The sequence below is a fragment of the Callithrix jacchus genome, chromosome 5, assembly GCF_049354715.1.
Source record: "Callithrix jacchus isolate 240 chromosome 5, calJac240_pri, whole genome shotgun sequence".
NCBI classification, from domain to species: Eukaryota; Metazoa; Chordata; class Mammalia; order Primates; family Cebidae; genus Callithrix; species Callithrix jacchus.
The window spans coordinates 41,686,602-41,701,376 of NC_133506.1; the positions used below are offsets into that span (position 1 = coordinate 41,686,602).

At 39.4% G+C, this 14,775-nt stretch overlaps 1 protein-coding gene across 4 annotated transcripts; it reads right to left on the reverse strand.

Moving 5' to 3' along the window:
- Positions 1 to 1,615: 1,615 nt before the first annotated feature.
- Positions 1,616 to 14,655, reverse strand: LOC144576407 (uncharacterized). Of its 4 annotated transcripts, XM_078371820.1 has the most exons (6): positions 14,550 to 14,655; positions 13,019 to 13,232; positions 11,439 to 11,497; positions 8,642 to 8,768; positions 8,286 to 8,381; positions 1,616 to 3,985 (listed from the first exon to the last, which is right to left on the reverse strand). In XM_078371820.1, exons 3-6 carry the CDS (start codon positions 11,451 to 11,453, stop codon positions 2,196 to 2,198), a joined length of 2,028 nt encoding a protein of 675 aa, XP_078227946.1. In that variant the 5' UTR covers positions 11,454 to 11,497; positions 13,019 to 13,232; positions 14,550 to 14,655; the 3' UTR covers positions 1,616 to 2,195. The 4 variants fall into 4 exon arrangements, with proteins under 4 accessions (XP_078227946.1, XP_078227945.1, XP_078227944.1 ...); XM_078371819.1 differs by lacking the exon at positions 13,019 to 13,232; XM_078371818.1 differs by lacking the exon at positions 14,550 to 14,655 and having other exon boundaries at positions 12,992 to 13,149.
- Positions 14,656 to 14,775: the final 120 nt, after the last annotated feature.

Genomic DNA, 14,775 nt, shown 5'->3' on the forward strand with positions numbered 1-14,775 from the left:
TTGTATATTTGGTGGCCTTCAGGTTTTTGTTGTTATTCAAAGGAGAATAAATTCTCAATAAATCCATTGGAAATAAATGTCTACACTCTCCCAATAATCCAAGTAAGAGTTACAATGGGCAAGTAGGTGCCATTTTCTTCTTTTTTTTTTTTCTGGTAGCAAAGTAGGATAGGAAATGTATAGTTGGGTGGCCATATGCCCTGCCAATATTCACTAGGGAGTTCTACTATTAAAGGAAGAAGGGGACCATGGCTACTGCAGGGCGATTGGCACGCCCTGCCACAACTTTTAACATCCATCCTATCCCCTAGACTACAACTCCATGAACGTTTGGTTAAACAAGGTAATCACAGGACTTACTTTTATGTTGTCATGCTTTAGTGGATAAATGTTAAAAAACCCTGAATCTATTTTTGTCATCCCTTAAACTTCAAACTCCCTTTGTCCCTGGTTTTAGGTACTTTTTTTTTACAAGTCATACATAGTTGGATTAAGTTTTCTAAGTCACTGTTAAACTACCTCTGTCTTAGATGTAGAAATTCAATTTGTTCATATTAGTTGTGATAGGTTTTATTGTTGATTCTTTTTCATTTTTACTTGTCTATAGTATACTGTACTTAGATTTTCTTTTCCACTTTCCTTACTTTTTCTAACTTGGTCAGTGGTCACTTTATCATTTAAAAAATTTAGGAGAAATTCTACTAGGAAACAAATGGAAAAAGACAATCAATAAAATCAAGGGTAGACCTAAATGACTAGTGGTATGGATATTTGAAAAAAGTCATTAAAGAGATTTGAACTACAGAAAAATAGATGAATGTAAAAAAAATCTTAACTATAATTCTTACTATAAAACATCACCTTTGTTAATGTCCTAATGCAATCATTTTAAGCCTTTTCTTGAAAATAAGATATTCTATTAACAGATATACATGTAAATATAAGTACTCATATGCATAATATAAATAAAAATAAAAGAAATATCTGTGTATCCATAACCCATTTAAGAAACATAAATCTCTCTTTTCTCTCCCTAAATATAAGCCCACATTCTTCCTCCACAAAGTAATTGATATTGTAGATTTTGTGTTAATCATCCACTTGCTTTCCTTTCTAATTTTGCTAATTATATATGTATTCCTGAACAATGTACTCTTTTATATAAATAAAATAACATAGTATCTATAGTTTCCCTTTTTTCATTCAACATCACTTTAAGATATAACCATGTTAATGTATCTGATAGAGTTTCATTCATTTTCATTGATGTATATTATTGGTACTGTATAACTATTCCCACATTTATTAATTTAGTTTATTGTTAATCAACATTTGGATATTTTCTTTAAAATTTTTTTTAACAAAAACTATTGCAATGTTACAGTTAATCTTGTACAAATTTGTGGGTGCAGATGTGCAATAGTTTCTAGAGCAATTTTTGTGTGTGTGGTAAAGCTACTGGTATTCTGGATAAGACTATTTCCTGTCCTTCCACTGACACAGTGCAGGGAATTTGGCACCTCTGGCCTCCCAGCTACCAAGAGCCTATATAGCATGTCAGTCACGTTGGCAATCAAAACAACTTATTTCCAAACACACTTTAAGAAGCCCAGTTGAGAACTACTGTTTTATGGTATGCATCTAGAATTAGAATTGTTGGGCCACAGGTTATGTGACTTTCAATTTTTACTTATAAAATATATTGGGTTTTTGTGATTCAGAGACAATGATGGGTTCCCATGTACAAATCCAACATACACATAATTTATGTTATACAGCACACTCATATCCTATGTAACTGTATGTATAGCCCAATATACTTCAGGAAATCTTCACACATATTTAACACTATTGTCAATGACTTAAACAATTCACAGTTTTACAAAAGGATCATGTTTCACATTCTATTAAGAACATGACATTTTCTGTTCTTTTTAAAATTAGCCTGATATTACATCTGAAATATGACTTCTACTTAAACAATTTATGCACAAAAACTTTTTTATTCATGTATCTCAAATTAATTTTTTCTCAACAGCTCTGAATGCTTGCTGAAAGGGTTTACATGTTCAAAGAATTCATGTGGTTTCACTCCTATGTTAATTTTCTAATTCCTATTCATTATAACCTATAAATAAATACTTTCCTAGATGTGTTAACACCTTAGGGTTTCTGCCCTATGATTTTGCTGATGTTCAACAAATTTGGCTTGAAGACGCAGGTTTCGGCACATGGAGGGTGTTGATGGGAATTTTCTTCTTGTGTGTTTTCCTTTGATGTTTGGTGAGGGCTGACCTCTGGCTGAAGTTTTTTCTACATTCATTACATTCATAGGGTTTTTCCCCTGTGTGAATTCGCTCATGTTTTGTGAGGGCTGACTTTTCATAGAAGGTTTTCCCACACTCAGGACATCTGTAGGGTTTTTCTCCTGTATGAGTTCTCTGATGCACGACAAGGTTGGATTTCACACAGAAAGATCTCCAGCATTCATTACATTTATAGGGTTTCTCACCTGTGTGAGTCCTTTGATGTTGAGTAAGGTTTGATTTCACACAGAAGGTTTTCCCACATTCATTACATTTATATGGTTTCTCTCCCGTGTGAGTTCTCTGATGTACTGTGAGGGCTGATTTCTGGCAGAAGGACTTTCCACATTCATTACATTCATATGGTTTTTCTCCTGTGTGAGTTCTCTGATGTTCAGTGTAGTTGGACTTCACAAAGAAGGATTTTTCACATTCTTTACATTCGTAGGGTTTTTTCCCTGTGTGTGTGCTCTGATGCTGTGTGAGATCTGTTTTCTGATGGAAGCTTTCTCCACATTTATTACAGTCATAGGTTTTCTCTTTTTTGTTAGCTCTCTGGCGTTGTGTGAGTTGTGACTTCCTACTTGAGGCACCCCTACTTTCATTACATCCATTGGTTTTTTCCCCTGAGTGCCTTCTCTGATGTTGAGTGTGTTTCAACTTCTCAAAGAAAGGTTTCTCACATTTATTATCTTTGCAGTTTCTCTCTCTTGTTTTAATTCTCTGATTGAGTGTGAGGCAAGATTCCTTCTTTAAGACTCTTTCACTGTCATTACACTTGCTGGGTTTTCCTGTTGCATGGTTTCTCTGATGTTGAGTAAGGCATGCTTTTTCATGAAAGAATTTCCCACATTTCTTACAATCATAGATTTTCTCTCCTGCATGAATTGTCTCATTTTGAGTATGGTCTAAATTCTTCAAATCTTTCTCATTTTCATTACATTCATCAGGTTTTTCTCCTGTGTACATTCTTTGATGTTGGGTAAAGTTTGATTTCTTGCTAAATTTTCCAAATTTATTACATTCAGAGTGTTTCTTCCCTGTGTGAATTTCTTGATGTGCATGTTTTGACTTCATGCATGAAGATTTCCCATTTTTATAGGGCTCATGTGGCTTTCTTTCCCTAAGGGTTCTTGGACAAGAATTGAGCTTTAATTTTGGGATAAAGTCTTGTCCATATTCATTTCTTTCCGAAGGTTTCTCTACTGTGTGAGCTCTCTTATGTGTAAGAAAGGCTGTCTTTCTGTGAAAGGCTTTCCCACAATTATTATATTCAAGAAGTTGCTCCAAAGGTGAATCCTTCTGATGTTGAACAAAATCCTCATTATGACTGTGGGATTCCTTCTTTTGATCATTTTCACAGGGTTTATTCTCTGAATGAGTTTTATTATGCTTAATATCAAGGAAGTCACACCTACTAAAATCAACTGACTTTTTTCTTACATGGTTTCTATTATTAATAATGAGTTCTGAAACACTTTTGAAGCTTGTTCCAAATGAGTCACATTTATGGGATATTTTTCTTGAGGGCCCTGTGTTTGTGGCCATACTAAATGCTTCCCTTAAGGTTTTACTTCTCTCCTTAGTCAGTATTTTGTTGTTGATGAATAAAGCCTGCCTCAAATATTTGTCTTTATTTTCTTGACTTGTCTCTTTCATGTTATTGACTTTCTGGACTTCTAGAAATATGAAAAGTTAACCATACATTATAAATCTTAACACATTTCTTAAGGAAGGAGGTTGTATGCAAGTGATCTATGCTGAGTTGATCCTTGGGTTTCAGGCACAATATCCTGGGATAATAGAAGTCCTAAACAAATATTTATTCTAGTCTTTGGATGGGTAATATGAAAGCAAAGATAAAACATGCACTATAGCAAAAAAAAAAAAAAGGAGACAAAGTCAAAAATTAATGCATGTAGCTTTGGCTTGTTACAAATATGCCCTTAAAATGGATAAATCTTGAAATAAAACAATAAATAGTGAACTGAGAACAAAGGATGTCAGGAAAATGATTAATCCAATTGAGGATAATCAAAGTATGGGGTAAACATAGGGGACACAGTAGGGAGACAATAAAGACTGAAGGGTTACCAATGGAAGTGTCAGAGCACAGATTACGTTTGTAAGCAAATGAAAGATTAGATCCTTCTCTCTCTCTCTCTCTCTCCCCTATACCTTAATTGCTGCAGGGGAATCCTTACTTTACTCTATATGCCTCTAATCTTTTCTTTTTCATTATGCACATCAACCCTAAATTAAAGTTACAAAATAATTCATTTCCTCAAGCCTAAAGGTCAGTCCTATAGTTCAGGCCCCATCTCTCCATGCAGCTTTGATATGGAAAAACAATGTCTAAAGAGAATGTTAAAATATTATGAGAGAATAAGCCATCCCTGCAACAGGATCCATTTCATCTCCATATTCTGATTGTTGGTGCTACCACCTGATTCTATTAGAGTTAATCAATAGTAATCTGTCTTGTTGGCCCAACCTACTTTTACCTTTTTCAATCTGCTGATTTGTTTTACCAATGGTTTGTGCCCTGTTCTAATACTAATTTTTTAATAGACTATTTCTTTTTTGATACAGAGTCTTAGTCTGTCACCAGGCTGGAGTGCAGTGGTGTGATCTTGGCTCACTGCAACCTCCAACTCCCTGGTTCAAGCAATTCTCCTGTTTCAGCCTCCCAAGTAGCTGGGATTACAGGCATGTGCCACCATGCCCAGCTAAGTTTTCTATTTTTAGTAGAGATGGGGTTTCACCATGTTGCCAGTATGGTCTTGATCTCCTAACCTCGTGATCTGCCTGACTTGGCCTCCCAAAGTGCTGGGATTACAGGCATGAGCCACCATGCCTGGCCAAAAGACTATTTTTAGATTAGTTTTACATACATGGCAAAATTGAGTGGAAAGTATAGAGTTCCCATATGCCCCTTGCCCCCATATATGTACAAAGTTCCCAAATATCAACATCATCCCCAAGAGTGGTATTTTTTAAAAATGATCAAACCTAAATTAACAGATCATAATCACTCAAAGTTCATAGTTTACATTAGAACTCACTCTTGGTGTTGCACATGTATATTTACCATTATTTGGTAGATATATATATATATATATATATATATATATATATATCTACCATTATAATATCAGGAAGCATAGTTTCACTGCCCTAAAAATCTATACTCTGCCTAGTCATCCCTCCCTCCCCTTTAACTCTTGGCAACCACTAATCTTAACTTAGTCTCCATAGTTTTGCCTTTTTCCAAATGTCATATAGCCTATTCATTTCAGATTAGCTTCTTTTACTTAGTAATATACATTTAAAGTTCCTCCATTTTTTTCATGGCTTGATAATTCATTTCTACTTAGTGCTGAATAAAATTCCATTGTCTGGATATACTACATAGTCTATTTACCCATTTATCTACTGAAAGAGATGTTAGTTGCTTCCAGGTTTTGGCAATTATGAATAAAGCTGCTATATATCTCCATCTGCAGGTTTTTATATGGACATAAATTTTAAACTCTTTATTTTATTTTTTATTTGAGACAGGGTATGGCTCTGTCACTCAGGCTATAATGCAGTGGTACAATTAGTTCACTGCAGCCTTGAACTCCTGGGCTCAAGCAATCTTCCCACTTCAGCCTCCTGAATACCTGGGAGTACAAATGTGTGCCACCAGATCCATCTGATTTTTTGTTTGTTTTGGTACAGGATCTTGTTACATTGCCCAGGCTAGTCTTAAACTCTTGGCCTCAAGTGATCCTCCCACCTTAGCCTCCCAAAATGCTAGGATTACAGGAGTGAGTCACTGTGCCTAGTCTTAATTTTATTTGGAGACAGGGTCTCACTCTGTTGCTCAGGCTAGAGTGCAATGGTGCAATCATAGCTCATTGCAGCCTTCATCTCCTGGGCTCTAGTGACCTTCCCACTCAGCCTTCCAAGTACCCAAGTAGCTAAGACTACAGGCATGCACCAGAATACCCAGCTAATTACTTTTTTATTTTTATTATTTTTTGCAGAGACAGGGTTTCACTATATTACCCAGGCTGCTCTTGAATTCTTGGCCTCAGATGATTCTCTAGCCTTGGCCTCCCAAAGTGTTAAGCCATTGTGCCTGGCCAACTCTTAATTTTTAATTCAGCTTTCATATGTTTTATTTCTCTTTGGTTTCTCTTTTCTGTGGGAACACACACACCTGGCTACCTAACGTAGTCCAAGGACCTTCGTTGAACTTTTTCTTAATAATTTTGACTATCGGTGCTAACTATTATCCTCTGCTGTCACATTGTATGCAATAATATCAATTGTATGCTTAAGAGCTTAGGATTTTTCTATAGTAGATAACATAAATAGAAGTCAATATACTAACAAAACATTTGATATTAGATTTCAATGCTTAGATATTATACTAGATTCTTACACCTAAATTCACAATACATGTTCGAGTGACCAGCTCAAAAATCTACAGTATTATTAGCTCCTATCAGGTCAGGCTGTATAATTCTAAAATTCTTCATTTTCAGCTATAAACCTCCCTTCCAGTTTTTCAGTTAGTATATATTCTGTCCTTAGCCATCCTCAGAACCTAGATGTCCTTCAAAACAATGCTACTACTGTTCCATTGTTTAAAAAGTCGTCTCCTTACCACTTTAAAGTTTTATTCAAGAAAAATTTTCCAAGTAAATATGGTCTGTACACTATATCTAACATTGTTTTCCACAGCACTGCTTTGCATGATGTTATTTTCTCTGTAAATTACATCTATAAGCAAGCCTGACTTTCATTGCTTGAGGCAGATTTTCCACCTTTATATATATATTAAGGATTTCAGCTGCCTTAGCATTTGAGCTGTTTCCAACTTCAGTGAAAATTGAGTTGACATTTTGTTTTGTATTTTCCTTGTGGTTTTTGGTTACTTTTCAGGAAAAGATGAGGCAATGCTGAACTCTACACTTCCATCTGCATGTTGGATCTCACTCCTTTCTTCTTGAAACACCTTGTTCATGCTCTCCTGGTTCTCCCTCTACCATGCTGGATGGTCCTTCTCAGTCTCCCTTGCTAGAGATTTGTGTTTTCCTGACTTCCAGATGTAGTGCTTAAAGGTATAGGCTTTGCCATATTCTCTTACGTATTATCTCACTCAGTGAAACTGAAAGTCTTACCAGGCTTATAAAGCTTCCCCCCAGCTAACTCTCTAACCTTATCTACTCATTTCTCCTCACTGGATGTCTTCTGGTCCACTGACTTCCTTGCTGTTCTCTAATTACACCAAACATACTCTTTTCTCAGAATCTTTACACCCACTATTCTCCTGGTCTGGAAATCGCTCCGATAATCCATGGCTCACTCCATCCCTTCACTGAAAACTCTATTCCACTGTTTCTGTTAAAATGTTCACCTCCACAAAGAGGCCTCCTCTGACTTCCCTTGCTAAAACAATACTCTCCAGGAGTCTCTGTCTCTTTCATCTGATTTTTTTCGTCATGTTGATTACTACATGGCTTATTATGTATTTATTTGCTGACTGAATCTACTGATAGGAGTAGAGATGTTGCTTCCCTATTCCCTGCACTTAGAATGTGACTGGTACATAGTGGGTCTGGAATAAATATTTGTCAAATAAAGGAATGCATGAATGAATGCATGTTAGATACCAGAGAGAAAGTGAACAATGGCCATTGTTGGACAGAGAGAAAAACATAAAGGTCTAGGATGAGGAAGATAGCAACTGGATTCTACAAAAACCAAGAAAGCCTCTTCCTAAAAGTCAGACAGAAAAACAAAAAAAACCTTTATATATGAGAATATTTTGAGGTTTGATATTGAAACCTCATCTTTTTCCATTACTTCTAAAAGCCTGGAGCCTCTAAAAGAGATTTCTAAAATATATTTTAAAGATTCTAATACCTGGACTGGCCACTTGGGATCTAATTTCCCCCAGCCTCTTTGTACCTGACTTCAACTCACCTGAGTGGCTCTGACTTGGTAGCTCTCTCTTTAATATCCATGGTTCGTCTCCTTGCTTCAACTTGACTATCAGCTCAGGTTTGGTAGCACAGTGCCCTGTTATGGGAAATGACATGAGACTTGAAGAAGTTGCTTAGGGTTTGGGCTCTCTTAAGGACAAGAAGGGAGAAGCTCTAGAAGCTACACAATAGTGGTGCCCAAATGTGCTTCATCAAAGTAGGTTGTTTCACCAGGGAGGTAAGACTACAATAATCTTCAAAGTACCCTCCAAGAGTCTTGACTCCCAAATCTCAATGATTTGGTTCCTAATATAGGAAATGCGTGCTGTTAGGAGTTACATGAGAAGCTGGGCTTACCCAGTGATACCAGGTGCCTGTAGTTCTCCAGCATCACGTCCCTGTACAGGAACCTCTGGGCAGGGTCCAGCAGCTGCCATTCCTCCTGGGTGAAGTACACAGATACATCCTCGAACAGCACTGAGCCCTGTAACAGTCCAATCCTGCTTCATCTGAAGTGCTCAAGACTCAATGGCATGAGAAATATATATGGGAAGTAATCCCTACCATGTTCTCTGTTAAAAGTTTACCAGAAAATGTTATAAAGGCTGTCTGACATGTACCTTCCTTCAGGTACATTTTATGGGGAAACAGAAATCATGATAGAAATACTAGGCCTTTATGCTTATTTACGAATCCACTTACTAATTCATAAAACAACTGGAGTTTCCTCTACATTTCTGGAACTGGTCTAGTTGCAGAGGAGATTAGGGCAAAGAAGACACTGGTCCTGTTTTTAAGGCTCTTCAGACTGCTGAAGAGAGTTTCTATACAAACATACACATGCAACAATAAATTATGGAAGCCATGAAAACAATGTGAGGTCAAGGTAGAAGGAGGTCACAATGAGGGAAAAAATTAATCCTCAGGTAATTCTTTGCCAAGGAGGGTAAGATTTAATTGCCCACAAGCAGTGAGTTTTGCGTGAACACAGGGCAACGGCATAAGCCAAGGTGCGGATCATGAACACACACCTCAAATGAAAGGAATTAACAAGGTGGTACAGGGGATAGAAGAATCAGGTTGCGGACTTGGGAGATCAAGAACAACAGAGGTGCTCTGTGGTCAGAGAGAGGGATTTTAGACTTTCTCCTACACATCAGTGGTCTCCAAAATATTTAGTCATTCGGCAAAAATCCCTGAGCATCCCTCGGTGTATTTATAAATTATTTATATACTCCACTCTCAGCCACTCACCAAAAGTAAAGCTTAACAACTTTCTTAGTTTTGTTTTAGATATAAAACAAAGTTAAATGGATATTCCAATACTTTCTTTCCATGCACCATCTGATTGTCTTGTGCAGTTCTCTAGAGTACACACCTCTACTTAGGAGATCACTCCCGTGGACACTGGGGACATACAAATAAGTAATGTAAACAGATTTCTATTTTGAAATTAATGCTCTGGGGGCAGAGTGGACAATGCTTTGAGTCAGTGGTTCTCAACTAGTGGCAATTTTATCTGGAAGCATGTTTTGTTGCCATGATTGAGAGGGGTGGGGTTGGGATCTAGTGAGTAGAGGCCAGAGATACCACTAAACATCCTACAATGTACAGGGCAGCCCCTACAACAACAAATTACCTGGCCCAAAGTGTCAATGGTCAAGGTCAGGAAACTCAGTTTTAAAAGGAAGTTAGAGAGGAAGATAGTAGACTAGTGTGAGAGAGGCCACCTGTCTTCATGTAGCAGCACTGGGGACTGAGAAGCCTGAGCTGATTCTATACGGAATTAACTAGATGTTGGTTACACAGTGAAGAGCAAATGGAACATTGTTCTCAGGTTATCATGAGAGCAGCTGGGCTGATGCTGGTGCCATGCACTAGGATTTCCAAAACAGGAGAAAGAATTGGGTGGAGAGAGAGACAGATAGAGAGAGAGAGAGAGAGAAAGAGAAACCTGGAACATGTTATACTTAAGGTACCTGTGAAACATACAGGTGAACATGTCCAGGTAACAGTTGCATATAAGGTCTTGGAGCTCAGGAGAGAGAACTAGTATAATGATAGATCTTTGGGTCAGACACAGGGACTCATGCCTGTAATTCCAGCACTTCGGGAGGCTGAGGCCAGTGGATCACTTGAGGCCAGGAGTTTGAGACCAGTCTGCCAAGATGGTGAAACCCTCTCTCTACTAAAAATATAAAAATTAGCCAGGTGTGGTGGCAGGTGCCTGTAATCCCAGCTACTTGGGAGGCTGAGGCAGGAGAATTGCTTGAATCTGGGAGGCAGAGGTTGCAGTGAGCTGAGATCACTCCACTGCACTCCTGCCTGGGTGACAGAGAGAGAGTCCATCTCAAAAGAAGGAAAGAAGGAAGGAAGGAAGGAAGGAAGGAGGGAGGGAGGGAGGGAGGGAGGGAGGGAGGGAGGGAGGGAAAGGAAAGGAGGAAGGAAAGGGAAGGATGGAAGGAAGGAAGGAAGGAAGGAAGGAAGGAAGGAAGGAAGGAAGGAAGGCAGGCCCAAAGAAGTCACTGAAATCTGTTTTGCCCTCAGTAAAAATTACCTAATTCATAATGTGGTTGTCAGAATTATATGAGCTAATCCAAGTAAGGAATTTAACAGTGACTGGAACATAATATGCAGACCTAAATTGTACATAATAGTAAAGCTGATCAGCTATTATAATTTTGTCACTTTATCTTCAAATTTGTAACAATAAAAATGACCAAAAAATGTATATTCTAATACAAATTATTGTTGTTCCAGTAGCTGGAAGGTATGATGTAATAGTTAGCAAAGGATTCAAAAATACTTATCATATAAAAAAAGAAAAGTATTTAGATGATTCCTACAAAACCTGAAATGACAGAAGAGTATATCTTGTTTAGGTATATTATTGATGAAAAAAATTCTGATGTTGACAGAAAAACATGCTAAACATATCAATAGTAATTAATGATAATCAATAACAGAATAAAGATAAAATGTGGACTTTCAAAACCACTGGAAGAGAGAAAAAGAAGGTAAAATAATAATGCAGAAATAATAAGTCAGAAAGTGAAAAAATGAAGAAAAAAATGGCCAAAAAAGCATGGTTACTAAAAATGCAAAGTACCTCTTCAGTTTCACAGAAAAATTGAATAATAAGTAAACAATTCACCTGGGATGTGTTCATTTTCTTCTGATCCTGGAAAAGTTTAGAGAACTGTGAAGGCAGAGCTGTAGGAGGGAGTAGGAGCAAAGAAATCATGAGAAATCTGCTCTACTTTGAAGATCTTCTTACCACGTCCCTAGAAATTCACATGTATCTGATGGTGAATTGCTGAACCATGGGAAAATTTCTTTTGACCCTTCAGAAGTGGCAGGTAGAAGTTTCCAGAGGGGACTCTTATAACCCTGATCGAACCACTGGAGGCTGAGAGAATCAGGGTTTTCACTGGGGAAAGCAAATATTTGCTTCTTACAAACCTCCTTGGATATAGTAGCAGAAAAATATAAACCACACAAAATCCAACTAAAGAGACCTGGTTAAACAATCATGTTACAACAAAGGATGAGATGTCATGCCACCTGTCCTATTACCGCACATATTATGGACTGAAGTTTTTGATGTCTGATTGATTGATATTTTACTTTACAATAATCCAGCAGAGGCAGGTAGTAATGGGGAAAGTGTATAAATGCGCGTGCACGAGTGTGTGTGTGCGTGTGCGCACATGTGTGTGTGTGTGTGTGTGTGTGTTGGGGGGTGGTATACAGATAAAATAAAATTGGCCAATGCTGGAGCTGTAACAAATACCTGGGAGTCATTATATCATTTGACTTTTGTATGTTGTGAATATTTCCATAATAAAAAGCGTAAGAAATGATACAGCCAAAACCTTACAAAGGTGTGCTCATTTACTTTTCAACTTATATTTTAAATTCCTTGAGGTTAAAGAATTAACAGGAACCCGTGACAACAAAAGTACTTGTGTTTTAAGGGAGACTATTTAAAAAAGGAAAAGGTTTGTTCTCCTCTGGTTTCAGTGTCTCCAAATATTTTTTTTTAATAAGAAACTTGTTTTGACTTAACTGAGACAGGTGGACAATGGCGTAGGAGTCAGGGGGCTTGGGTTCTTTTTCTGATTCTGCCACTAACATATAATGCAAGCCTAGATTACAATAATTTAGTTATAATAATATTAAAATACTGGCAATACTTGTAGTTACTACATAATAGGACTTGTTCTAAGCACTTTGTAGGTCATCTTTCATATAATCTTTAAAATAAAGCCAAGCATAGCTACTATTATGACTTTCATTTCATAGAAGAGAAACCCGAGGGGAAGACTGAGCAATGTGGTGGAGCTGGGCTTTGAACCCGTGCAGTCTGGCCCCAGAAGCTATGCACTTAAGCACTGAGTTAATATTTTTCACTTTTAAAATGAGGCACATTTACATAACCCCTGAAAAGCTTCCCAGTACTCCGATAAAGTCAAGAGTAGGTAATGGGTAGCATATCCCTAAACTCCAGATGTGCAGATGGGCGGGGTTTGAGGGCTCTGCAGAATCTAGGAAGAGGGCTGGAGCATTAGGGGCATGGGAGGAGTTTCTGAGAGGAATGGCGATAGTATTTTCCCCATCAGTCCTCAACTGGGTGTTCCTCCTCCCCTGCAGCCGGCCTCCTGCCCACCATCCTCGGCCCAGCTCACCATCCTCGGTCCATCTCACCTCTGTCCTTTGACAGCTGGCCCATACCTTTGCTGACCGACGGTTCTTGGCAACCTCCAAGATGCTGAGTTATTCAGAGTGGAAGAATCGGGAATTGCTTCAAGAGCAAGCGCTTAGAGATCTCTCTGTTTCCCAGATGTCCTTGGCACAGCTGTGTGCATTTTATCAGAGAGGGTGGGGACCTCCCAGGTGGGATTCCTGCTTCTGATGTCCCCTCCTCACAGAAGCAGGGTGACCCTTACTGGGGGGAAGGGGGAATAAATTCAGATAACTGGGACCTTCAGCTGGGTTCCAACTCTTTCTTGGAGTTCACCATCTCCTACAACAGTGACCTTCAGTGTGGACTCCAGACCAGCAGCATCAGCACCACCTGGCAACTAAATAGAAAGGCAGATTCTTGGGCCTCTCCCCAGACTCACTGAATCAGAAGCCCTGGGGCGGGTGGGGGTGGGGGGGTGGGACTCAGTCGTAGGATGGGGTTAACAGGGCCTCCAGGTGATGCTGATGCTTATACGAGTTTGAGAACCACTGCCTGCAAATCTCCCTTGGGAGCCTGAGAACTGCGGAGGGCACAGAGAGATGGACTTTGAGGTGCCCAGAGGCCTCAGTTATACAGTATCCCGAGGGTTCTGCAGATAGACCAAGAAATCTCCAAGAGCCTTAAGGGAAGGCTCAGTCCCTGCACACTCCGGTTGGCAGGTAAAGACATGCCACTCTGCTAAGTGCTGTGAAGCATTCAATTAGGAAACAAAACCGTTTGAGGCTTGTATCTCAGACCCTTCACTTGCAAGCCCTGTGCCTTCACATCCAGAGTCTCGGTTTTCTTCTCAGTTAAAATGGAATGGGTAACACCCACTTTACAGGGGGTCTTTGATAATCAAATGATACACCGAGTGAAAAGAACAGCAGGAAAGGCAGGCCACATTTCCAGAGTGCTTAGAAAATGCCAGGACTTGTGCGCAGTGCTTTCCAGGTGCTCTCTTATTCAACACTCAGAACGACCTGAAGCAGGTTTTAGAAATAACTTCATTTTACAGATGGGGAAACTGAGTCTTAGAGGTTAGGTTCATCACTGTGTTCATGGCTATCCAGTGACAGAGCTAGGATGTGAACTCGTCTTACTTTCAAACTCAGGCACTGCAATCAGCTTGCAAGGTAGGAACGATAGTGTAGCATAAAGTAAAGGTTGTAAGAATTGTTCTCATCCCCTCTGGAGTCGTGGGTCTGACCAGCTGATGAATGGTGGCCCAGGGCACCTGCGAATTTGAGGAGCTTCTGGGAACAGCTCTTTAACATGTGAATGCCTTTTCCTGGAGCCCCCTTTTCTGACGGGAAACCTGTGCCCCCCTCCCTTATCTTCTTTGTGGAACCTGCAGATCCGCAGCGGACCTCCTCCTCTGTCTCTGGCTTTCTTGACGGACAGATGCAGGGCAGACTCGGGAACAAGCGCCACAGGGTCTTAACCCGCGTGGGATTTGAGCAAGTTTTTGCTTCCACAGGCTGGGAACACAAACCTACCCCAAACCCCGCAAAGCAACCCTTCAAGCTAGGCTCTCACCTGCAGAGCACATCTTTCGTGAAGGACCTGATCGCTGAGTTACGCGTAGACAAGGAGGCTCCACGCCGATCGGAGACTGGAGTAAGGAACAATGAGGAAGAACTGCACATGCGCAGACGGGGCTGCCAAGGACCGGTCCCCCGGGCCCTCCCGGGACGATCCATCAAATTCCAGACTCCGTTTCCCACAAGTCTCCGCGTCCCCTTCCTTAGGGAAGGTCTGAAGA

Excerpts from the sequence above, each read along its gene's own strand:
- LOC144576407 (XM_078371817.1), bottom strand. The coding sequence starts at position 11,528 with ATGATTTCTTTGCTCCTACTCCCTCCTACAGCTCTGCCTTCACAGTTC. Across the intron at positions 8,382-8,641 it reads CAGGCACCTGGTATCACTGG|GGCACTGTGCTACCAAACCT; the intron begins GTAAGCCCAGCT and ends TTCCCATAACAG. Across the intron at positions 3,986-8,285 it reads ACCAAGTCAGAGCCACTCAG|AAGTCCAGAAAGTCAATAAC; the intron begins GTGAGTTGAAGT and ends TCATATTTCTAG.